The sequence below is a fragment of the Tympanuchus pallidicinctus genome, unplaced genomic scaffold (assembly GCF_026119805.1).
Source record: "Tympanuchus pallidicinctus isolate F22 unplaced genomic scaffold, pur_lepc_1.0 scaffold23, whole genome shotgun sequence".
Classification (NCBI taxonomy): domain Eukaryota; kingdom Metazoa; phylum Chordata; class Aves; order Galliformes; family Phasianidae; genus Tympanuchus; species Tympanuchus pallidicinctus.
The window spans coordinates 1,070,614-1,094,929 of NW_026294740.1; the positions used below are offsets into that span (position 1 = coordinate 1,070,614).

At 48.9% G+C, this 24,316-nt stretch overlaps 1 protein-coding gene across 1 annotated transcript in view; it reads left to right on the plus strand.

The window, feature by feature from the left end:
• Nucleotides 1-24,316, plus strand: part of DNAH9 (dynein axonemal heavy chain 9) — a 188,826-nt gene that overhangs the window by 69,875 nt on the left and 94,635 nt on the right. Inside the window, exons 42-48 of the mRNA XM_052688193.1 lie at nt 5,974-6,135; nt 7,944-8,140; nt 10,536-10,698; nt 12,279-12,402; nt 14,377-14,519; nt 17,255-17,416; nt 22,434-22,667. Of these exons, the coding sequence (XP_052544153.1) occupies nt 5,974-6,135; nt 7,944-8,140; nt 10,536-10,698; nt 12,279-12,402; nt 14,377-14,519; nt 17,255-17,416; nt 22,434-22,667 (1,185 nt within the window). The remainder of the gene's footprint in view (nt 1-5,973; nt 6,136-7,943; nt 8,141-10,535; nt 10,699-12,278; nt 12,403-14,376; nt 14,520-17,254; nt 17,417-22,433; nt 22,668-24,316) is intronic.

Here is a 24,316-nt window from a genome sequence, read left to right on the forward strand (position 1 = left end):
TAGGTTGTTTGGGAAGGTCGTGGTTGGAATCAACGAGTTTTAAGGTCTTTTCCAACCCGAGCGATTCTGTGATTCTTTTGACAGGCGGATATGGGAACTTGTTGCTTCTGTGTCGCTCCTTCCTCCTGTCCCCATTACCTTCTGGCCTGCGTGGCTGGGTGGCAGCTGTAGGTGACTCCAGAAGGTGTCCACCCCAGATAATAGCAGAACACCAGCACGGTCTGGCCAGGCAGATAAGGAAACTGTGCAGATCTTAGGTGGGGATTGGCTCCAGATTGAAGCACACATCCAGGCACGTGAGGATAACTAGGTAAATCCAGTGCTGGGGTGTGCAGCCCTGCTCCTCAAGCTGCCAGGTCAGGGCTGATTTCGTGTGGCTGCTCAGGTGTGGGGATCTGGTGCTTCAGGAAACTCCACCTCAATCCCGGGTGCCTTCTTCTGCTTTATTTGCCTACCCCTTGGGTGTCCAACCTTTGGGCTTCCCTGGACCTCATTGAATGAGGAGCAGTTGTGTTAGGCCATACATGTAGGTTACTCCAAAAATAATGCCTCCTATTTATTTCCATGGAAATGACATCAGATACAAAGACCACACTTACACTGTTGGAGCAAATTCTCATCTAGCAAACACTGCTATTCCACATGCCACCATTACTATGCATTTTTGCCAGCAGTGAACAAGAGCCTGCATGCCATGCTTGTAGCAATCTGCAGCAGCAGGGGTGGCCCACTGTCGCTGTGCCACTGCTGTAATGTGCCACCACTGCCTCACTGTGCTCACATCCTCTGGTTGGTCTCTGCAACTATTCAGTGTCAGTGAATGTCAGTGGCTGCCATTTTTTCCACGTGGAGGAATTTAGTTCCACACCTTTACTTCATCTGTACTTCTGTGTCAGATGCTGTTGTGTCAGAGTGCCCTTCTGCTGCCATCTGTCACATGGCAGCAACTTGGAATGGGATATTGATGGGAAAGTTCAACCTCTCCTGCCAACCCATCAACGTCTGTCTCTGATGTCATGGGCCAACAGGGTGAAATAGTAGGCATTACTTTTGGAGCAGCCCTCATTAATATATACTTTAGTTAATGTGTACAAAGTAACAAAAAAAAAATATTAATTACAACATACACAGAAGAGATCAACAGAAACATGAAACCAGTGGGCTGTGTGAGCCTGTTGTGATATTGCCGCGTTCCCTGGGCTCATGGCTCAGCGTGGTTTGGTTGGTGCTGAGGGGAAGGGCTGCCATGATGGCACAGGGCAGCGGTGGCCATGGGGAGAGCATGCAGGCCGTGGGTTGGGCATGCCTGGCCTGCCCCATGTGGATGCCTTGTTTGAACTGCTTGAGCTTTGCTGCTGTCTAGGCTCCATTGGATATGGAAGAGGTATCCATAGATTTAAATGGCACCCAGGGCACTTATAGATACCTATGTCTCAGTTTGAATGCCTTAATCTCAAACTGAAACCAGCCCTGAAGTCCCCTGAAATGAAACATCTTGTTCTGTTGACTTGGGAAGGTCAGGGGAACCATAGAATCATCAAATAGCCTGGGTTGAACAGGCCCACAATGATCATCCAGCTCCAACCCCCTGCTGTGTGCAGGTCACCAACCAGCAGCCCAGGCTGCCCAGAGCCACATCCAGCCTGGCCTTGAATGCCGCCAGGGATGGGGCATCCACAGCCTCCTTGGGCAACCTGTGACCTCTGCAGAATGTCACCACCCTCTGGGTGAAAATATATGTGGGGAATCCCACATATTCCTACGGCGTGGGATTTTATCCCCTGTTCTCACTTTATTTTTGTCTCTGGGCTTGACATTCAGCAGAACAACCCCAGTTGCCCCAGTACTGTACTCAGTGATGCTGCTGTTTCTCCAGCATCAGCTGCCCAAGGGCTGTAGGATGAAACCTGGGCTGCCGTCCCTTGCAGAAGTCAGCCAGTCTTCCCTGTGCGACACTGGGGAGGGTGGATGTGTGCCCAGCCAGAAGGGAACAGGTCTCCAGGGAGCTAGAGACTGCAGTGGGAGGAAACGGGGGGGCTGAGGGGAGAAAGAAGCAACAACCAGGGACAATTTCTCCTCACTTTCAGGTCACTGATGACCTGCAAAGCTAGTAGGGTCTGGGCTGTGGGATGCCCCTCTCTGGTGTTCAGAAGAAATACATGGGGCTTTGAAATCTGTGGTCCCCCGGGCACTCATTTTGTAAAATTACAGAAGGCTCACCAAGCCCTGTGAAGCCTAGCTGTAATAAACAGCTTACGTTTACTATCACATCTAGCTGCTGGTGCTCAGGAGAGGCTGGCAGTGGCTGTACAGAGTGAGGGGCAAGCAGAGGCTGAAGAGGGACCAGGATCGGGTGAGAGCTGCAGGAATGGCAGCCCTGGCTCCTTGACGTCAAACTGTCATTTGCTGTTGCTGGAGTTACCGTTGAAGGGGTAGGATCACTTTTCAATCCTCTATAATCTGAGTTAATCTGGGTTCATCACTGTTATCTGTTCCTTTCCCCCTCTGGGAGGTGCATCTGTAGTTAAAGTTCGATGCTACTTTCCCTTGCGTTTCTGTAGCACCTTTTCATGCTCTGGGTCCCACCGTGCACTGCAGAGTTAAATTGATTGGTACGCTCAAGGCAATTTACCCTTGATTAAAGAAGACAGGTCTCTGCAGTGATGGAGTGGTGGATTATGCTTTTTAAAAATGAATTCCCTGCTGGTTTACACCAGAGGAAGCCCTGTTGCTGTCTTTCTTTCCCTTCTGAGAGGGTTACCATGGTATTACGCTCTAAATTCTATCTGTCATCTCCGTAAAATAACCATAGACTCAGCAGGGTTGTATTTTGCTTTTTCCCTTTTCTAACCAGATTTTCAAGCAGCATGTCACATTAAGATCACGGCAGCTGAAAAGAGATGGCGTCCCTCTGCCTGCTAACGTGATGACAGCAGTGGTTCCCAGCTCAGCTGCTCCTTCATGTGGGCTGCAGCAGATTTCCCTCTGCCTGGTGTGGGGGAGTGGTGGAGGTGGCACCTTTGTGTTCCCTGGTCTGGCACAGCTGGCATGGCCGTGGTTTTGGTTAGGATCATCTGGGCCCATGTTTGCAACTCGGAAGGTTTGCTTTGCTGATCCATCTCAGATGCTCTTCTGTCTCTTAGCGTGCTCTGAGCCAGTCTGGTTTTAGAGCTCCCTTCCCCTCTGTCTTGCTCTTTGTTCCACTTCTGATCTGGTGGGTGGCAGCCCTGCCCACAGCAAGGCATTGGAACTGGGTTGTCTTTAAGGTCCCTTCCAATCCAAGCCATGCTGTGGTTCAATGATTTCTTTTCCTGGGAGAGATCTGAACACTGGTGGGTGCTTCCAGGCTGCCCCATCAAATGCAGCATCGCACAAAAGAATATAAGCTGGTGGCTTGGGCCCTCGTCAGTCCTCTCCAGTAGCATGCTTAGAAATTGGTGTACCTTAAGTAGGATTGCTGGCTCACATTTTGCTTGTGGTAATGCCAGGTTTGTCACTGTTTTCATGTCACTATTGTGACATGATTGTGCCCCAGGAGTATTGGCAGGAGGGAGGTGAGCAGGAGGTCTCCAAGGGGTCACTGTGCTGCACTTTACTACTTTAAGTGCTGTTCAGACTGCAAAGGGAAAAAAAGTGATTTATTTATCTATATAATTGGGAAACCTCGTGCTTTGTCACCTCCTAATCCATGGGAGCCTCTTAGATCCCTCCTCACATTTACCTCTGCTCAGCATGCAGAAGCTGAGCCAACAGCCGCCCTTTTGTGCTTCACATCCCTCTCTTCACATGTCCAGAGCAGCACCAGCAGCAACTCAGCCTACTGGGAGGGAGCATTGCGGGGTGCAAAGCTGGGGAAGGGGAAAGAATGAACAACATGGAAAGCCCAGTGTCCAGAATTCAGGCTGCACTTCTTTAGATCATAATTTTTGGACAGTTGCTGTAGTCTTGGAGGTTTTGCAAGAATTATGATGTGGTGAGTGGGGTTTTTTGTGTGTGTTTTTTTGTTTGTTTGTTTTTTTAATGAAACATTCAGCTTCCCTATACATGTGGTTTTTGTTTTGTCCTAGAAACTCGAATGCAAACAAAAGCTTTGACTTTCCTAGGGTTGTCCTGTATATGCAGAAGCCTCTCCTGCTTTTATTTTGCCTATGTGTAATATATATCCACATGAAGATGGAGCATGCATCTTCTCCACATGTATGTTTGGGAACAAGTTAGAGTGCAAAGAGAAAGAAAATGCCTCTCTCCACTGCACCATCAGACCATTTGACTCTGAATGCCTACTCCAAAGACCTGCTCCAGGACCAAATATCCTTCAGCTGTGTGGTGCAGGGCAGTGCCAGAGCCCTGCAGCTCTCTCTAGAAAATGAGCAATCCTTTTATTTGTGAGTGATTCCAAATAAACTCTATGGCACCTGACCTTAGAGATGAAGGAAGATGTATTGCATGAAAATGGTCTTTTGTGGCTGACTTGTGGCATTTTGCTAAAGTGATGTTTGTGAAATGGCTCTCGGCTATGGGGTGGCTCTTCCTGGGTCAGGACTCCATTGCAGGGTGGGGGTCCTGGTGGGCAGGGGTCTGAGCAGAGGCTGTTCCACCGTTCTGCCTTTTATCTTGAGGGCTGTGATATTTGGTATCATTGTGTGGAGAAGCCTCTGTGTGCCAGGAGCTTCCTTGCCACGTCCTGTCCTTTCCGTGGAGGATCAGGAGCTGAAAGGTTTGGCTGGCGTACAGCTCAGCGGTCAGATAGGTAAAGCTTGCACTGTCAGGGCAAAGAGCCAGAGATCACCCTTCCACCCTTTGTGGCTTTGTTGGCACCACAGCCGCAGCAGCCCATGGCCACAGCTCTCCATGTGCCAGCCCTTATGGCCTGCACAGTGAGGGCTCGGAGCATCCCCTGGGCAGCAGCTGAATGTGCCAGCTGGGATGGCAGTGCTGCCCAGGAAAGCAGTGAGGGGCTGTTCTGCAAAGTGAGGGAAGGGGAGAAGTTTGGATATTAAGTTAATAAATTCATTGAAGAGCAGCAAAGTGCGAATATTCTGCTCTCTTACACGGTCTCAATGTGTGCTTGCGTCAAGACAACGTCCTCTGTGGCTTGAAGTGTCTTTTGAGAGTCTGAGTGATAGATATTTTTTCACATCAGTTTACAGCTTGATGGGTTGCACCTTTTGCCTTTTCTCTTCTCAAGTTGTCAGCTGTTCTCTCACTCATTTTGTTCCTGAAATAAATAAAATAACGATTTGGCAGCTGTAATGACAAATAGGAAACCCAAATGATTTGAGCCACGGGCCAGTGAGATGAGAGGGAACACTTTACATTGATTTTAATGCATTTTCTATTTTATGTGTAAATAATTAGATGTTAGGAATAAATGCTGTCTGCTTAATTCGTGCTATTGAAAGCCTTGTGTGCTGTTAATAGGCTTAGTTATAGGAGACACCTCTTTGAAATATAGTTCTTTTATGCATTTTAATAGAGTTCATGGTAAACATACCATGATAAGCAGACAGCAACTCGTATTTCCTGTAGGCAGAATGCACCTAATTAAAATTAATTGATTTTTAAAAAATCACCACAACTAACATTTCCAAATTACTTTTTCCTGTTGAAGAAGCACCCACAGAATTCTGTGGGGTGTGGGGGACCCATCTGGGCTGGCACCTGGCTCTCCATGCTCTCTGATGCTGAGATCAGGACCACCAGCACAACCAGGCCGCACTGGGGATGCTGTCTGGATTCTCAAAACAAATACAGTGAATATAAACTGCTTTAGGAAATGCAGGGTAACAAAGGGCACATTCTGCAGAGGCTGTTGAGCAGGGGCTTATTCAGAAGTTCGGTGCAGGTTGCTATAATAAATCTACATTTACAGCCCTGTTGTGGTTTTGGTAGTTTGGATGCTGGCAGTAAGGTCGGTCCCTGAGTGCTTTGAATGGTTTTCTGTGGTTTCCTGACTGTCTTTGCTCCCCGCAGGGTCTTCTGTTTTCAAACCCCGAATGTCTGAAGCAACCCCACGACCTGGTAAAGCTCTACCTGCATGAGTCAAACCGGGTGTACCGGGATAAGATGGTTGAAGAAAAGGATTATGGTACCTTTGATAAAATCCAGCTGGAGATGGTGAAGAAATGCTATGACGTAAGTGTTGAGGTTCGTAACTCTGAGAGTAACATGCAGTAACTCACAAGAAAAGTGAAATTCCTTGGGAGAACAGAGTTTGACTCGGTCTGCTCACCTCTTGCTTGCCTGGAGGGCAGTGCTTCCAGCAGGAGCCCAGGAGCAACATCTGTCATCCATGTTCTGGGCTGCCAGTGTTGTGATTCACCCACAAGGTTCTTGGGAAGAGGAGATTTGGGCTCTGTGAATTGAGTTCATTGATTTATTTAAGTGCTTTGAGTCTCACTTGCACAAGCAGGAGAAGGGTCACATCTCCCTGCTCTGAATGGGAGCAAAGGGGAATCAGGCACTTCATGCATGGATGTCCAACCTGTTGGCTTGCCTGGGCCACACTGAGTGAAGAGGAATTGTCTTTGGCTGCTTACAAAATATGTAATAGAGTTAATGTATGTAAGTTACAAAATCTTTAATATATGTGTTTATTAAAATGAAAAAAAAAAAAAAAACAAGAAAAAGAGCAACAAAACCATAAAACTAGGGGATATTTGACCTTGTTTTTTGTGGAACTAATGCGCCAGGCTGGCTCTATGGAAGTGATTGCAATTCTCAAGGTGCACATCAGAGATTTTTGATGATTTTTTTCTTTTTCTGTGCTTCATCTTTGAGAGCAGCTGATTACAAACGTACCAACTGCTGAAAAGCAGTGATGTGAATAAGGCATATGGCCACTCTTCCAATTTCAGGTTCCAAGTCCCTTTTTCAGGTCCCAGAGCTTAGGTTTGAGGTTCATTCTTAGGGTTCAAATCCTCATTGTAGGGTACAGAACCACATTTTAAGGAACAACTCTTCCTTTTTAAGTCATGATCTGGTAAAGCTCTGTGCTCTGCTCTCTTGTAGGCTAGAAAACGTACGAACAGGAGTCAGAGGCTCGATTTTGTAGACTACAGCCTCAGCCTTTGGTGCCTAACCCTTATTTTCCAGGCCTAGAGCCTGTACTTGGGATCCAGAGCCATTGCTTCATCACCTACAGCCTTATTTTTCAGAACTGGAGTCTTATTTTATGGCATAAAGCATTAATTTTAGTTCACAAAGCCTCCTTTTGATGTCCACGTTCTCTGATGGGACAAAGCTCTGCCCTAGAGGCCAAGGTCTGAATTTTAGAGCTCAAAATCTCCTTTGACAGCCAATTCCTCTCCTGTCCACCAGCCACCACCACTGTGAGGGCCCAATGCCTCATTTCAGTGCCCAGAGCTTCCTTTCTAGTGCCCAAAGCCACATTGCAGGGACCAAAGGCTGATATTCAGGGCATGAAATCTCTTTTGGGGATGAAATGCCCATTTTGATAGATTAAAGCACCGCTTTAGGATCCAGGTCCTGAGCTGGAGACTCCAAAGCCCTTGCAGAGCACAAGCCCTCTTTTTCCACTCTAAAGCATGCTAATGGGGTCCAAAGTGTTGGTTTTTTTTTTTATTGCCCAAAGCCTCCTTTATGCCAGGCTGGTTGTGATGATCTTGAAGGCCTCTTCTACCCTTAATGATTCTATGTTATGGCTGAGGCTGCAGAGCTTTCCTGGTGGCCATGTTTTCCTATGGCAATGGGTTGAGTTTTCATGAGTTCCAAAAAGTTGTGAGAGTGAAGGCTATCATTATTGGAGCTTTTTTTCTTTACTCTTTTTTCCCTCTTGCTCTCTTTAACCTTTTCTAACACGCAGGTGCAACTACATGGGTATTAAAAGACATTTGCTAGTTAACTGTACTTAGAAAGATGGCAGAGAGCTGAGTTTTTATTTCTGTATTTGTTACATACATATGTGTATGTTTCTCTGGCAGGACATTGAGGAGACCTTAGAGCAGACCAAGCAGATGAATGTTTATTGCCATTTTGCTAAAGGCATCGGTGAACCTAGCTATGGGCCTGTTCCAACCTGGGAGGAGTTGAACCAGACCCTTGTGGAAGCCTTGGACAGCTACAATGAAGTCAATCCTGCCATGAACCTGGTGCTGTTTGAGGATGCCATGTGCCACGTGTAAGGGGATTTTCTGGTCTTATGGTTTCCTCATAGCACTTATCTGCACAGATTGCTTCTGTGGAGTTGTCAGTATCTTTACTTGCAGCTGATGGAGAGGGAGGTGTGCAGAAGCCCCACTTGATGTATCCTGCACAAATATTGCACTTCTCTGCAGGTGATGGGGGAAACCGTGAGGATTCCGTGGGCTGGGAGATGGGGGTGTTGCATGCTGGTGGTTATTTTAGATTCTGGTTACCTGTGTGATGTCCTCAGCCCTCCCTGTTCTGCTGTTGTGTGGCCATTTAATGAATGAGACGGTGTTCAAGCACTTCGTTATTTTTGTGGGCCTTTACTTCAAAGCCAGCTTTGGGATTTCCCTAAATGCTTTCCCTGCTGATTTAGAGCCATATTTACACAGTTTCTTCCTGGCATTTTCAAATGCACGTGGAGTGATGTTATGTATGTTCAGCCTATCAGTTTAAATGCTTTCATGTATTTGAGCCATTTTCATTTTTTTTGAAAATCTCACTTGCATTTAGGCACCTGGAGGTCCAGATGGAAATCAAATGTGGAATTCTATGAAAATAGCAGGTCTTCAGTTTGTGGTTATGAATCCACTTAGATGTCTTGGTGCAGACAGGGAGACGTACCTTTGGTTTTCAAAAATCATCTGAATGCTTTCTGGGGATCTGAGTAGAGACAGAGCCTCATTTCTCTGTGCAGAAATGCAGATCTGGCTCTTGGCTGCTTGAGAAGAGGGGATCTCTGGTATAAACCCATGTTTTAAGTGGTTTTTGTTTTCCTTCTGAAGGCATTCTCTCCAGAGCTGCAAGTCTGTGTGTCTGAGCCAGGAGGCTGCCACTCTCCTGCTGCACATCAGTGCACATGATTTCAATTCTCTCTGGACAAGGCAACCTAATGAAGTCAATCTCCTGGCAATTTTATAGATATAATAGTAGCAGCATATATATATTTGGTGTTAAAGCTTTTTAACTTGTCACTTCACTGTTTCTGTTCTGAGAGCAGAGCATCCCGTTATTTTTGCACTGTAGTGTGCTGGCGCTGTGCTCTGGCAGATTTTCCCCATACTGTGGGCTTTTACTCCTTTCTATTAATGAGCCATACTCACCTGGGTGTCCATGGGTGTTTTGTTTCCAGGAAGGTGACAGTAGTGTTACCTTGTCCTTCCTGTATGCTAAACTGTGATGTGTGATAACATTTAATGTTATCCTTCCAGTAAATATTTTGAATAAATAGGAAAGCAAGGATTGAGTACTCAGCATGATTTTGTTGAGATTGGGTGAAATTTATTCCTTTCATTTGGAAATCACGTGTTGCAGAAACACAATATTCAATCCATCCCAAATATTTACAAATTTCAACTTGAATTTGCTGGAAAATTTCATTTCAGGAGGAAAAAAAAAAGAGAAACAAAAGTTTGTGGGCTGAATTTACGTAAGGTGGTGGGGGTCAGCTGTCTGTCACGTCCCAATCCATGGCTCATCGTGCCCGTTCACGGAGCACACAGCCCTGCAGTGCACATTGCTTGGAGAGCTGAAACTGGGAAGCTGTCTGCACAGACTGGATTGCTTTTCTAGGTGCATGTGGTATTTCTCACAGCCTTGTTTAAAAAAATTAATGCAGGTTAGTGTAGGAAGATACTCAATTTAAATGAGCTAAATAAAGGTGGTGGTGTGAGGAGGGGAGTTGTGTTTAATACACAGGACAGTGTGTTTCACAGGTAAGTCCTGAAACTCTCCTTAGTCAGAGTTTCAGCAAGTGGGGATGTCATCTTTTGCTTCAGGAGGATGCATCAGAAACCTGCAGAGTTGACCATGGGACTCTCGGGACAAGTGAACAGACCAGGAAATAGTATGAGTTCATTCTTAAGAATGAGAAAATCTTGCTCTTAAGTAGTGGAGTTTGGTTAAGTACAAAACAAGCTGCTTTTTCTGGATAGGATTTATGCCATGGTAGTCATATACAAATAGGTTTCATGGCATAGCAGGATGCCTCATCTGGACATGGGCTCCAAATGCTTTGTGAAGATGAACCTATGGAGAGTTGCATCAGATCCTTGAACTTTGCTCCGGTCTTTGCACATCCATGGAATGTGCTTTTCCCCTCAAAGACGGCCGGACTTTTATCTTTTTTTACTGATTTCTGTCCATTAGGACTTGGCAGCTAGAATAAGAACTGGACGCAGTCCAAATTGCCACCAAACTTCTTCCATCAGCCGTGTCCTTTGTGCAGGTCTCGGCGGAGATTGAGATTGCTGACACGTCTCTTAGTGACATTTTTCATCCCTTTCAGAATACAATTTCTTAGTGAATAAAATATGTATGGGAAAGCAGTGGGCAGAGAAAAAGAAAAATACTCTTATTAAAGAGAGATTTCGTATGCTTCAATTTAGTTGCCGCATCAACCGTATCCTGGAGTCCCCCAGAGGAAATGCGCTCTTGGTCGGCGTGGGCGGCAGCGGCAAGCAGAGCCTGACCAGGCTGGCAGCCTTCATCAGCTCTCTGGAGGTCTTCCAGATCACTCTGAGGAAAGGCTATGGGGTCCCTGACCTGAAGGTAGGTGACTTTTAAGGCTGTAAAAAGCAGAACTTAGCCGGCAAACATGGTTGTGCTAAATACTGAGCAGTGAAGATGGAAGAGCTCCCACCGTGGTGTCGGACTGCAGAGAGAAGAAATTCATCACCAGGTATCTTGTTGAAGTGTGTCTGCACAGAGATACGGGCTGATCTGCTGTCCCCTGCCATTCTGTGAGCTGGCCAGGACTGGCAGTGCTCTAGCCCAAGGTTTTATATTGGCAGTGTTACTGGACCCATCCACATCTTGTTCAATGAGTGGAAAATGTAAAGGAGCAGAAAAGTTCTGATTATTTATTATGACCAAACAAGACATAGTAATTAGCTGAGCAGTGAAATCTGGAGTGATTTGGAAGTGGAAAGGGAGCAGGAAAGGGGAGAAGCAGAGCTCCTAGATCATAATCAGAGATACAGAGGATACATAGAGGCCAATGAGCTTAAGAGTTAGAAGTCAACACTGAAAAACTTCAGTGCAAAGAAGTTTTAGAAGTCCATTAGTTTCTGACAAAATAAGTCTCTTTACAAACGTTGTAAAAATCACCACAGTAACTGCATTCTGCTCTGCCTGCTAGACGTGATAGCTGGTGGATCCTGGGTTCCTTCCCCATCACGGACAGGACAGCGAGTCCTGTCTCAGGGTAGCGAGTGCCATTGGCAAAGCACGGAGCGCAGCTGGTGTCTTCCCATCCTAAATACAGGCTTTCCTGGTTGCTTACCAGTTTTCCAAGCTCTGCAAATTGGAACTGACCAGGCCTGGCTTTTTCTGCGTCATCAGATCAGAGCAGTGGCTGGGCTGGTCCTCTGCTTGTCTCCAGCTCTTTGCTTTTTGATCAGTACATTAAGTTCCTGAAACATCATTAACTCTGGGACTTCAGAAGGGGCTGCAGCAGTTGGAAGGCCAAGATTTATACCACAGCAGTTACAGGACTGTCTGTAGTGCCACCATCTTCCTTTGGATAACCTGTGGTTGCCAACAAGTTGTTTTCTTTATGTCACACCAAGCTGTCCCGCCTGTTTTCATCTCCCTTCTGTGTTTTCAGCCTCACTCATGGGATTTTGTAGCTCTACCCTGCCTACTTATTTAGGAAGCCTGCTCTCTCAGCTAGAAATGTAGCTTGATCTCAACATTAAAAAATGTGTTTTCAAAGCACCTCAATGCTTCTCTGTCTGCAGAGGTGGAAGGTAATTTGATGTTCCCTTCACTCTGTATTCATTTTCAAAGAATTTATGAAGGGTGAAGGTTTGTTTGTTTGTTTGTTTGTTTGTTTCTCATCTGTGGAAAAGCAGGATGGTGACAGATCACCCTGTCTGCTGTTGGCCCACCCTGCTGTTTCAACTGATCCAATCCAAATATCTGGTGATTAATGGAGCAAATTATTCTTTTAGAAGAAGTGTAGTTGCTTGCTGAATTTCCAGAAGTTTCTGGAGTGGTGGCTGGTGTGCTGTTCTGGGCAGCCCTGTATGTCCTGTGTGCTGCTTAGAGGGGCAGGAATTGAAGGATGGCACCTAGCCCGTGTTTTGCACAAGGACAACCCCTAAATCCACTTGCTTTTCAACCTCCAGGCAGACCTGGCAAACCTGTACATGAAAGCTGGTGTGAAGAGCATAGGCACTGTGTTCCTGATGACCGACGTGCAGGTGGCTGACGAACAGTTCTTGGTGCTGGTAAACGACTTGTTAGCATCAGGTATGTCTCATCTTGCTTTTACTTCTCCTCTTTTTCACTCTAAATTTACTCATTTGTAGGGCATGCTAAAGGGCAGTATATGAAGCAAATTAGAAGATATGTTGGCCAAAATCTGAACTAAATGCAGCACTCAGGTGTCATTATTGAGGATGCACTCCATCTGGTAGATTTTTCCTCTCTGATGTCTCCTAACCTTGTTTTTCCTGTTCTTTTATGGTATGCTGCCTGTGGATGTTATGTTGCCTCTTGTGATATTGCAGCTGAGGACAGAGCCAAAGGAATGTATCAAAAGAGGAGGAGTTTGACCTATGGATGCCTTGCATCCACTTTCTAAGTGTCTGATAAAACAAGATTGCTTCTGGGTAGAACACTTGACTGAAGCATCTGTGAGTTGGTGGATGATGCTGAAGCCACTGATCACCCTATCTGTGGGTGTCACATGGCTGCTTATCCCATTCCAGTCATTTTCTTCTTCATTTTTTCGGGATACGTTTAAGTTTTCCATTTGCTGCTTGCAACAATTTGCAGAATTGTCTCCATGTAAAAGCCTCATTTCCTTGCAGAACGTGGCACGAGTGAGTGCCCTGAGTCCTCCCCTCGCAGGCTGCACTGCAGCGATGGTGCACTTTGGAGCAGCACAGGTGTCACCATGATGGTGCAAGGGAACCCGGGGAGGGATCGTTCCCCAGGCACCCCCGTAAATCACTGCCATAACTGCGTGCCACTTGTTGCCTTGTTTATGAGTCAGAATAAGACGGTACAGCTGGTTCAGGTGACCCCTGTGGATGGTGGGGGTGCAGAGTCGGCAGCACAGGGGGCTGAGAGTTTGTGAGTAACTCCAGAGTCGACATATGTGACTATAAATTGGCCAGATGGAGCAGCAAACAAGTCCTGCCTGTAATGAATTCATAACCAGGTGTAAGGACAGGGGATGCTGTGGAGGGCGACGAGAAGTTCCCACTGTCTCATTGCCTGCTGCAGATTACACAAGCATCTCCCTGACACAAGATGAAGCTCTGCAGTGTCCTGAAGCAAGGAGCAGACTTCAGTTGAGTTGCTGAGGTCATTTTACGGCTTCTTTGAAAAGTAGTGCGGTTTTTTTGTGGTTGCTTTGTGGGAAAATAGGACAGAGTGGATTCTTTTTCTAGGCTCACAACTGCAGCACAGAATTGGAGCTGCACTGAAGACGTGACTGTGCAGGGACCTTGCCTCTCTGTAAAGCAGGCTGGAGCTACCAGGGGTGTGCTGAGCTCCCTGGCAGCTCACTGTTATCTACACGATTGCATTTTCTTACTTCTTCACTGAAGAAACTATAAGATTATATATATTATAATATATATTATAATCTAAAATCTACTGATTTATATTCTCCTAGCTGGTTAATGCTCATATTGATGGTGTCTCTTTCAATAATGATGATTTCAATCAAATCAGATACCAGAAAGGAAGTGAAAAGTGGCAAACTGAAGAGCCACTAACAAAGAAGTCTGGGTACATTTTGGGCAATCAGTTGTATAACTGTGAACTTCTGAGACTTTATCTTTTAGAAGGTTTTAGTGGCATGGGGCTTATTTGAAAGTTCTGTATATGGCATATGAAGTTGTGTAGAAATCGTACAAGTCTCAAATTCATTTGTAATGCTAAAAAGAATTTATTATTGTGTAACGCATAATAGGGATTTGATTATTTTTATTATTATTTGTAATCAAATCAGCACTGTTAATTAGAAAGAAATGGGCTTTCTGTACTCTGACTCTATTCCACATTTGCTTACTGTGGGCTTGTGTAAGAGAGTTGGCTCTCACAAATGTTCATGTTTCAGCAGAGCAACCTTCGGTGCCACCTCCTGCTGCTGGGGCTCATGGGCGCCTGATGTGATGACTTTTCTCTGGGAAGGGAAGCAGCTGCTTCACTTAGCTCTAAGGCTGCAACAAAATGCAGCCCCACAAACCAGAATGTACCCTTTTCTTCTAGGTGAAATCCCTGATCTCTTCCCGGATGATGAAGTTGAAAACATCATCAGCAGTGTGAGGAATGAAGTCAAAGGTCAGGGCCTGGTGGACTCCAGAGAGACTTGCTGGAAGTTCTTCATAGAGCGTGTTCGACGGCAGCTGAAGGTGAGGCAGTGGCTGTGGGAGCTTGGGTCCTCCCCATCGACGTCAGTGCAGTTCCAAGTGTTGGAAATCCTTTGGGCTACATTGTAAGGACAGCAGCCTGCAGCCTGAAAGGCTTTTTTGCCTGTTCGTGATGTGAACCATGATTCTCTGAAGCATACAATTTGCTGTCTGTACTCATCACTTTTTGGGCGTGAGACAGCACTGTGGGACTTGTATGTTGTCACTTTCAGGAGCTGAGTAGGACCAGCCTTTCCATTTTCAAAGCAGTGCACCAGGGGTTTAGCTGGGGTGCATTAGGACTAAGTCTTACTGCTTGGAAAGGTTGCACGGGGGATCTGCCTTCACGTTGTTGACAGTCTGTAGCCAGAAGAATTTAAAAAACGTTATCTTAAAACCAGAGTGCTGGGAACTGAGTGGGACGTGAGATACAAGATTTATTCAACTGCTGCACATATTCCCAGCTCTTCCCCTATAAATACTTCCTGATATCCCAAAAGAGTTTTTGGACTTTTAGGTATGTTGAGCATGTAGACTGTACTTGCAGTACACTGCAAGAAGAGGTTGGACTTCTCCAGAAAGTATTTGCCCATCTACAGAACTACCTACAGTGCTGGGATCCCAAATTGAAGGGGTGGAGAGAGAGTAAAGACTTGACCTTTGCTTGGTGAATACCAATCCTTCTTTAGTGCCTGCTTTGTGTTGGAGGAACATGCTCAGTGAAGTGGGGTACTCTGTTCCCTTTTTGATGTAGGTGGGCATGTGTTTAGGATCAGGAACAAGCAGAAAGTTGAATTTGAGGAGAAAATTTGGGGATCATGCTGCAATGTATTTGCCCAAGGAGAAGGAATCCAGCCCCTCTGCCAGTGTGGAGGAGAATTTTTGACAGGCTCTAAGGCTGTTCTGTATGTCTTCAGGCACCTTGGTTGTCTTCTGCCTAGTGCTCCTCCCTCTGTATATTCCTGTTGACTCTTCAGGTAAGCTAAAAGGGCACTGTGAATGTGATTTCATGGAGGCTGATTGCTTTTCCTTGTCTGCCCTTCTCAATGCTGCGTTAAAGCAGATGGATGGGAAGTACTTTTTTGTCTCCGGCATTGAGTGACATCATTGTGCTCTGCACAGAAAGCTGATGGAGCCATCAGTGCCTAGGCCTTGCTGGAACTCAGGGAGCAGCTGGGAGTAGGGCTTGGACCAGTGGAACCTGAGCACCAGCAAACCTTCTGCCCCAGGGTCTTGGGAGAGTAATGCAGGTGCAGAAGAGGGCTTTGGTACAGGAGTAGTGCCCTGAAGCTTGCCTGGCCCTCAGAGAGTAGCACAGAGGTGCCCAAGACTTGTGCTTGAAAGTGTAGGAAGGTTTCCCATATGGTTGTCCACTAAATGCAGTGACCATCTCAGAGCTCTGAGTCCAGCTGCGTGCCCTGAAGTGGAAGCAACGGTGTTGCAGGCTGGCTTTCACAGCATCTAAAAACCTGGTCTTGGCTCTTAGTGGAGGTGGTGACACAGAGACAGCCAAGCCGATGGCAGCCTTCCTCATGGCCTTGCAGGGCTGTGCAGGTATCAGCCTGGGCTGACAAAGTGGAGAGAGAGTGATTCACTGAGTGAATTATTCTGCTTCCCACACTGACCTTTGCTCAGATACTGCTACTTCATTTTGCAGTGTAGACCTGCTCGTGTCCTTATTTGTGCTTGTTTAGCAGAGCTCATAAATCCAGCAACAGCAGGCTTACAGGAAAAGGCCTGTGATAGATGGTCCTGGCAGATTTTGGTCCTTGTGACTTATTTTGCTATTGAAAATGGTGGTGAGGCAGCAAAGAGGAAAGCTAAGTTGCCTTGTTCTGACTTCACAATCTGGGTGAAGAAGTTCCCTGTGGAAGAGGAAGAGGTTGTGCTCTAGGACCGACACAGTAGGAGAATGAGACTCAGGGGAGGGGAAGGTGGAACAAAGAAGGATGCTGCAGTTTGAAAGGATGGAAAGTGGGGCTGAAAGATGAGGGAACACCCCTTGGCTAGGCCCCAGAGTAACATAAAGAGACATTTCCTGCAGATCCATAGCGTCTCTGCTGAAATACAGAAAATTCTTGGAGGTCTTGAGTTGAAAAAGAAAAAAAAAAAAAGGAGCTTGGAAAACAAACAGTCTTCTGTCTGAAAATGCAGTAAGCAGGGAAAACAAGTTCCCAACTGCTTTTGTTTTCACCCCACTTTGGTTTGAGTTTTGCCTATCTTAAAAAAAAAAAAAAAAAGTAAATCTGCTGAAAGCAGACTTGGAGTTTGAGCCACATTAGCCCTGTTCAGAGCTGGCTTCAGGCAGGCCTGCCTCAAAGCCATGGTCCTGCCAAGAGAATTCAGGTCCTTGTTGCACTGCTTGGATCTGGACGCCTGTTTGGATCAGGACGCCTGTTCTCTGCCGGGCTTCGTGTCACTGTGATGGCAGCAAAGAGTGGTTATATTAAACTGCCTGTGGCTGTGACGTTGTGCCAGGTTGCTGCCTTTGACCAGAGCAATGCTTAATGTCACTGCTTGTTTTAATTGCAAAGTAGAAAACATGTTTACTGCCAGATTATGCCTTTTCATTGGCATCAAGTGCAAAAGCTCAGGGATTGAGGTTACTGAAACCTGAGGTGTTGGCATGAGATTTGCTTTTGGGAATAACTGGAGGCTCGGCTCCCGGGACCTTGGGGCTGAGCTGAGCTTCAGCTTGTGGCCCTGCTTCTCAACCTGTCTCTGCTTGGGCCCCTCAGGTTGCGTTGTGTTTTTCGCCTGTTGGCAACAAGCTGCGGGTCCGCAGCAGGAGGTTCCCCGCCATCGTGAGCTGCACGGCCATCGACTGGTTCCAGGAGTGGCCGCAGGAAGCCCTCGAGTCCGTCAGCCTGCGCTTCCTGCGAGAGATGGGCAGCGTGGAGGTGAGCACCTCATCCAGCCCTCGCAGAGCAGCGTGGGCCATGGTCGTAAGTTCTGTGCACTGATGGTGCAGTCAGTGAGATGATTGCCTTGCTGGACAGAAAGACTGCGTACAAATCAGTGCAGAAAATAACCGAGCACTTCTTCAGGAGGGGAAACTGTTAACAAGGGTGGATGGTGATGGGACAAGGGGAATGGTTTTAAAGTGAGACAGGCGAGGTTCAGGTTGGGTATTAGGAGGAAGTTTTTCACACAGGGTGGTGAGGCACTGGCACAGGTTGCCCAAGGAGGCTGTGGATGCCCCATCCCTGGCGGCATTCAAGGCCAGGCTGGATGTGGCTCTGGGCTGGGCTGTGGGGGGGGTTGGTGCTGCATAAACAACAGCAGGTCGTCGTAGCAAAGAGGATATGACACATTTAATAATTTAAATAATTTAATGTAATTGAACATAAAATAACATAAAATAACATAACATAATCTGATGGAATCCCACACTGTCGCCGTCCAAGGTGTTGTTGGTGGACAGCCCAGGTTTGGAGGGGTTGGGCTGGGGCCGGTGCCGGTGCCCCTGGAGCACTGCCGCTGCTCTGTGCGAGGGACGGCGAGGAGCCCGGGGCTACAGGTAGCCTGATTTGTTGGCTGTGTCTCCTGCTGTGGCCGTGTCTCCTGCTGCACCACGTGGGCCGGTTTCTGCCGATGCTCCCGTGTTGGCTGAGCCCACCCAGCTTCGCCTAGCGCGAGCGCTTTTGTTCTGGAGCATCCTGGCTCTGCGGCAGCTTCCTCTTGGTGGCTCGGATGCTGCCAGCGCTCTGCTGGTGCCCGCTGGGGGTGCAGGCAGGGGCTGGGCACTCGGCCGCGTCCTCATCCGTGCCCGGGATGTCGTCCGGGACCTCTTTGGGTGCCAGTTCTGGAAGAGGAAGAAAATCGCCACAGGGTTAAGGCCAGCTTTCCCACAGCAAATGGGTGCAAACGCTCCCCCGCCAGCTCTGCTGCCCCCAAACTCACCGCTGTTCATCCAAGCCAGGAGGTCACCGATGTCGGTGATGTCCTCCGGGATGTCTGCGCTGGTTGTCGCTGCTGGAAAGCAAGAAAATGCGCCGTGAGGCAATGCCATCTTTCCCACAGCCACCCGGTGCGGCCAGCCTGCCGCCCGCCCTGCAGCCCCCAGACTCACCACCTGATTCCAGCGCTGCGATGCTGCAGCTGAGCGGAGCCGCGTTGGGATGGGGGCACACGCCGATGGGTGCTGGCTGCCCCTGGTCCTCCAGCTCCTCGGGCTGCTCTAAGATGGTGGGCAGGGTGCCGGGCACGAGGCGCACCCGCTGCTGCACCGGAGGTCCTTGGAGGACAGTGGAGGGGCCGGGCTGGCTGGCAGCCTGCAGCGGGCAGCTGCCTGCGGGCTGCGGGGGCTGCCCACACTGCTGGGGCTGCATCGTCCCTGCCACCGGGGGATGATCCCAGTAGTGGGCAGGGGCATTGGGGGGAGGCATACCCGGCTTCATGCCCCCGGGTAGGAGCAAGAGCAGGGGTAACTGCTGCCACCCAGGTGGGAGATGTTCCAAAACAGTGAGCAGCCCCTCGGGAGTGAGCTGAACCACAATGGGAGGCACCCCCTGAGGTGGGAGCTGACCCACGGTTGGGGGCTTCCCCTCACGTGGCCGCTTGCCCACAGCTGGGGCCTTCCTCCCACGTGGTTGCTTACCCACAGTTGGGGGCTTCCCCGCAGGTGGGAGCTGACCCACGACTTGGGGCATCACCCCAGCAGGCAGCTGACCCACAACTTGAGGGACCGCCCCAGGTGGGAGCTGCACCACTGTTGTGGGCATCCCCCCAGGGGGCAGCTGACCCACAACTTGGGTTGTCACCCCAGATGGGAGCTGACCCACAACTTGGGATGTCACCCCAGGTGGGAGCTGACCCACCACTTGGGTTGTCACCCCAGCGGGCAGCTGACCCACAACTTGGGGCAGCACCCCAGATGGGAGCTGACCCACAGCTTGGGTTGTCACCCCAGGTGGGAGCTGACCCACAACTTGGGTTGTCACCCCAGCAGGCAGCTGACCCACAACTTGAGGGACCGCCCCAGGTGGGAGCTGCACCACTGTTGTGGGCATCCCCCCAGGGGGCAGCTGACCCACAACTTGGGTTGTCACCCCAGATGGGAGCTGACCCACAGCTTGGGTTGTCACCCCAGGTGGGAGCTGACCCACAGCTTGGGTTGTCACCCCAGGTGGGAGCTGACCCACCACTTGGGTTGTCACCCCAGCAGGCAGCTGACCCACAACTTGAGGGACCGCCCCAGGTGGCAGCTGAACCACTGTTGTGGGCATCCCCCCAGGTGGGAGCTGACCCACAACCTGGGGCAGCACCCCAGGTGGGAGCTGACCCACAACCTGGGGAACCCCCCCAGGTGAGAGCTGACCCACCACTTGGGTTGTCACCCCAGGTGGCAGCTGAACCACTTGGGAGATCCCCCCAGGTGGCAGCTGAACCACTTGGGGCATCCCCCCGGGTGGGAGCTGCACTCCCTGTGCCTGGACACCTGGTGCCCCAGGCCAGACAGAAGCCTGAGGCACCACGTAGGTGACACTGGGGACAGAGAGGGTTTGGGTGGACACTGGCACTGCTCCGCTGCTGTTGGTCTGCATTGCAGCAGTGGCCAGTGGACGCACAATGGATCCAGGGATAATCGCGTCGGGTGTCGGAAGCACCGTCGGCATCCGTGGAGAAATTCTCTCTGTGGAGAAATGCCCAGATGGGCGCTGGGTGAGATCTGGGGCACTGGCATCCCCTGGAGGGCCGCCGTGCCAGGAGCAGAGGGAGCCTGCTGCCTTACCTGCCAAGGTAGCTCGAGAGTGGCAGTGGGGGGTTCCGTGACCGCTGGGGTCAGCCCCTCTCCGCTGAGCTCACAGTGCGCCTCTGTGACACGGTCCCGTGGTGACACAGGCATTGCTCTGTGCCTGCCCCGTCACCACCGCTTGCTGTGGCCGCTCAGTGCAGCCTGCCGTTGTTTCAAAGGAGATTATAAAGAGGAGGGAAACGAAGTTTTTGTGTGGTGATGGTGATTGGACAAAGGGGGAATGGTTCTAACGTAAAGGAGGGGAGATTTGAGTTAGCCGTGGCGTGGGATTCCGTCCCAGTGCAAGGGTGGAACAAGGCCGAGTCCTCCTGGTGTAACTGAATGCATGTAAATCCGTGGGGCGGGATGATATCCATCCTGGGGCTCTGAGAGAGATGGCTGATGTGGCTGCCGAGCCGCTCTCCATCGCATTTGAGCAGTAGCGGCTGTGCGGTGAAGTCCCCGGTGACTGGAGAAAGGGAAACGTTGCTGCCACGGTTAAGAAAGGGTGAGGGCGGTGAGCCTGAGCTCTGTGCCTGGGCAGATGATGGAGCAGATCCTCCTGGAAGCTGTGTTAAGGCACATCCAGCAGCAAGGAGTGATTGGAGACCGCCAGCGTGGCTGCGCCAAGGGCAGATGGTGGCTGAGCGATGTGGCGGCCTTCGATGGTGGAGGGACGGCGTTGGTGGACGGGGGAAGGGCAGCGCATGTCATTGCGTGGATTGTGCAAGGCCTTGGGCATGGTCCCTCGCCACATCCTGCTCTCTAACGTGGAGAGGAGTGGATTTGAAGGCTGGGCTGTTGGATGGACTGGGAGTTGTCTTGGTGGCAGCCAAGGGCTGTGATCCATGGCTCTGTGTCAGGGTGCTGAAGCCAGTGTCAGGGGCTCGGTAAGGGCAAGCGCAGGGTGCTGCCCTTGGCTGGGGGCAATGCCAGGTATTGATAGAGACCGGGGGAAGATGTGCTTGAGAGCAGCCCTGCGCAGAAGGACTTGGGGTCCTGGTGGGCGAGAAGCTGGCCATGAGGCAGCAGTGAGCGCCTGCAGCCCGGAAGGCAGCTGTGTTGTGGGCTGCATGAAAAAGGGGCGGCCAGCAGGAGAGGGAGCTGATCGTCCCCCTCTGCTGGGCTCCTGTGAGGCCCCATCTGCAGCGCTGCGTCCAGGCCTGGGGCCCCCAGCACAGGAAGGACGTGGAGCTCTGGCAGCGGGTCCAGAGGAGGCACTGAGATGAGCAGAGGGCTGGAGCAGCTCTGTGTGAGGCAAGGCTGAGGGAACTGGGCCTGTTGAGCTTGGGGAAGAGAAGGCTGCGGGGAGACCTCACTGTGGCCTTCCAGTGCTTGAAGGGAGGGTAGAAACAGGAGGGGGAACGGCTGTTTGTGAGGGTGGGTGGTGATGGGACAAGGGGAATGGTTTTAAAGTGAGACAGGGGAGGTTTAGGTTGGATATGAGGAGGAAGTTTTTGAGCCAGAAGGTGGTGAGGCACTGGCACAGGTTGCCCAAGGAGGCTGTGGATGCCCCATCCCTGCAGGCATTCAAGGCCAGGCTGGATGTGGCTCTGGGCAGCCTGGGCTGCTGGTTGGTGACCTGCACACAGCAGGGGGTTGGAACTGATGATCGTTGTGTTTCTTTTCAACCCAGGCCGTTCTGTGATTCTATGGTATGATTCTTGTTACTCAAGGGAACAAACATCTTTCTCTCCACATGCATAACTGTCTGTAATTCTCACAGCAAAAAGATGTCAGGTTCTTGTTGGTGATAACCTGCTGCTGGGCCAAGGGAGAGGTGGTTGTGTTTGTTTAGTTTTTCAGGATGGGGTTTGGGAAGGATAAAGTCTACAATATTTCTTTTTATGTGTGTGCGCGTTCCCATTTGTACTGAAGAAAAGCTCAAATTTCTTCTTAAGAGACTGTAATTTTGGTGGAGTTGAATGCTGGAAACATTGCTTGGAATAAGATAAAGTATGAGATAAAAAGAGAAATAAAAAGAGGTATAAAGTGCATGAGCAAATGAAGTTATTTTAGAGATAACAAAATGAAAAGGGATCAACTTGGATGTTCTGTCCTGGATTTTGCTGCAGCAGAATAAAATGTTGATAAATTCCTTTATATATGGCACAGGTCTGCACGATATATTGTTGTGGTGTTTGGAGTATTTTCTCTTTCCCTTCTCATCTCACTTCCAGGCTTCAGTGAAAGAGTCGATAAGCAAATTCATGGCCTATGTGCACACAAGTGTCAATGAGATTTCCCAGCTGTACCTGAGCAACGAGCGGCGGTACAACTACACCACTCCCAAATCATTCCTCGAGCAGATCAAACTCTATCAGAATTTGCTAATGAAAAAGAGAAAGGATTTAACAGCAAAAATGGAGCGGCTGGAGAATGGCCTGGAGAAGCTCAACAGTACGTCTGCCCAGGTGAGGAAAGCCTGGGGTCGTACGCTGGTTGTTTGGCTCAGAGGAGGGCTTTACAGGCTGAAGCTGTGCAGGATGGAATATCTGTGCTTAGTCCTGACTGACTTGAACTGGATTCCTGGGGCATAAGTTCTGTTCTGTGCTGGAGGGGAGGAGGGAAGAAACGTGCGTGTGGTCTCTGCTACTTGGGTGGTGCTAATCCCAAATAAAAGCTCGCAGAAATTAAAACAAGATCGAGAACCAGCTGGGTGTGTACATCTTCTTTACATGGTTATATTCCAGCTGCAGTGAAAATGCAGGAAGATTAGTTGGTTTTGGAATTTCATCCAGTAAACCTATACTAACTTCAGCAAGATTCCTATTTTTTAAATTAAACAAAGAATCCTTTAAAAATGAAGCCAGTGTTCGTTTATCCTTGTGTTATGTTGTCTGTTAGGAATACCAGTGCATGTCTGAAATGTAGATGAGCTGTCCTGAAATCCCCCACTAAAAGCATGACTGGCATCCATCTGTGGCAATGACTGGATGTTGTTCTGAGTGTTTCACAACCTCTCTTCACTGACTCCAACTGCCTGTTTTTCTCTCCATTCCATATTCTGTTAACTCTTATAAATGTTCACTTACTAGCTCCTACCAAAGCAAATGCTCCAGAGGAGCGTGCAGATCGCTGTGAGTGAAGGACTAGCAGGCTCAGCCTCTTTCCTGTGTGCTCTGGTGGCATAAATCATGTCTGTCATGCTCAACAAGTTACGTGCTTGGTGGGAGGGTGATATATGGGTTTTATTAGTGCCTCTCGACTCTGATAGTCTACATCTGACTTCGAGCAGTTGCTTTCTGCATGGCACAGGACAGGTCTTTGAGGACGGGGGGAGGGAGCAGACATGTTTCTTGGACCCTTTGCAGGTTTCAGCACCTCTTTAGAAAGCAGCTGAGGTTTACCAGCTGTTAGAGGAGACCACTCATTGCATCTTGTGAAACCAGTTGGAGCTGAAAGCATTCGCCCTCACTGCAAAGCAGGCCTTACACCTGCCTTACTTCTGGTGACAAGTAAGTCCCATGACACGTGGGGTGCTGCTGGTTTTGCTGATGCCGCAGCAGTGGACAAGATGATTTAAATCTATTCCTCTGTCAAGAGCAACTAAGATAGAGGAACAAGTCCCAGTAGTGGTCAAATGTGGGGACCTTCTTGTGTGCTTCAGGCTTATCTCCATGTGGCTGTTGTGTTGGCTGAGGCTCACTGACATGGGAGCTGAGCAGTGGGGGAGGACTGAGGATGGCATGGAAGCCAAGCACCTGTAGGCATCCTGTCTTGCAGGTTTTGGTGTTGCAAAAAGAGTGAAGGAAAACAAAGCTCATATCTGCTTGGAGTAAGGCTGGGGTGAGAAGAGCCCGTTTGTGAAGCTGATTAAGATGCAGAACAGTCAGGACAAGATAGTCAAATTAGTATCTAAAATTAGCACTGGGGCCTAAAATTAAACACCTAAATTATCAGATGTGCGTAACAGTCAAAACTGCTGTTGATTTGGAACCAGAGTGTAGATACTTGGTGTTATTGGAATCATACCAATCTTGAATATGGATTTGAAAGTCTGAAGTTTAACATTCACTCATGGAAATGGCTGGGCTTGGTGCTCAGGTGCTGTCTGTAGCTT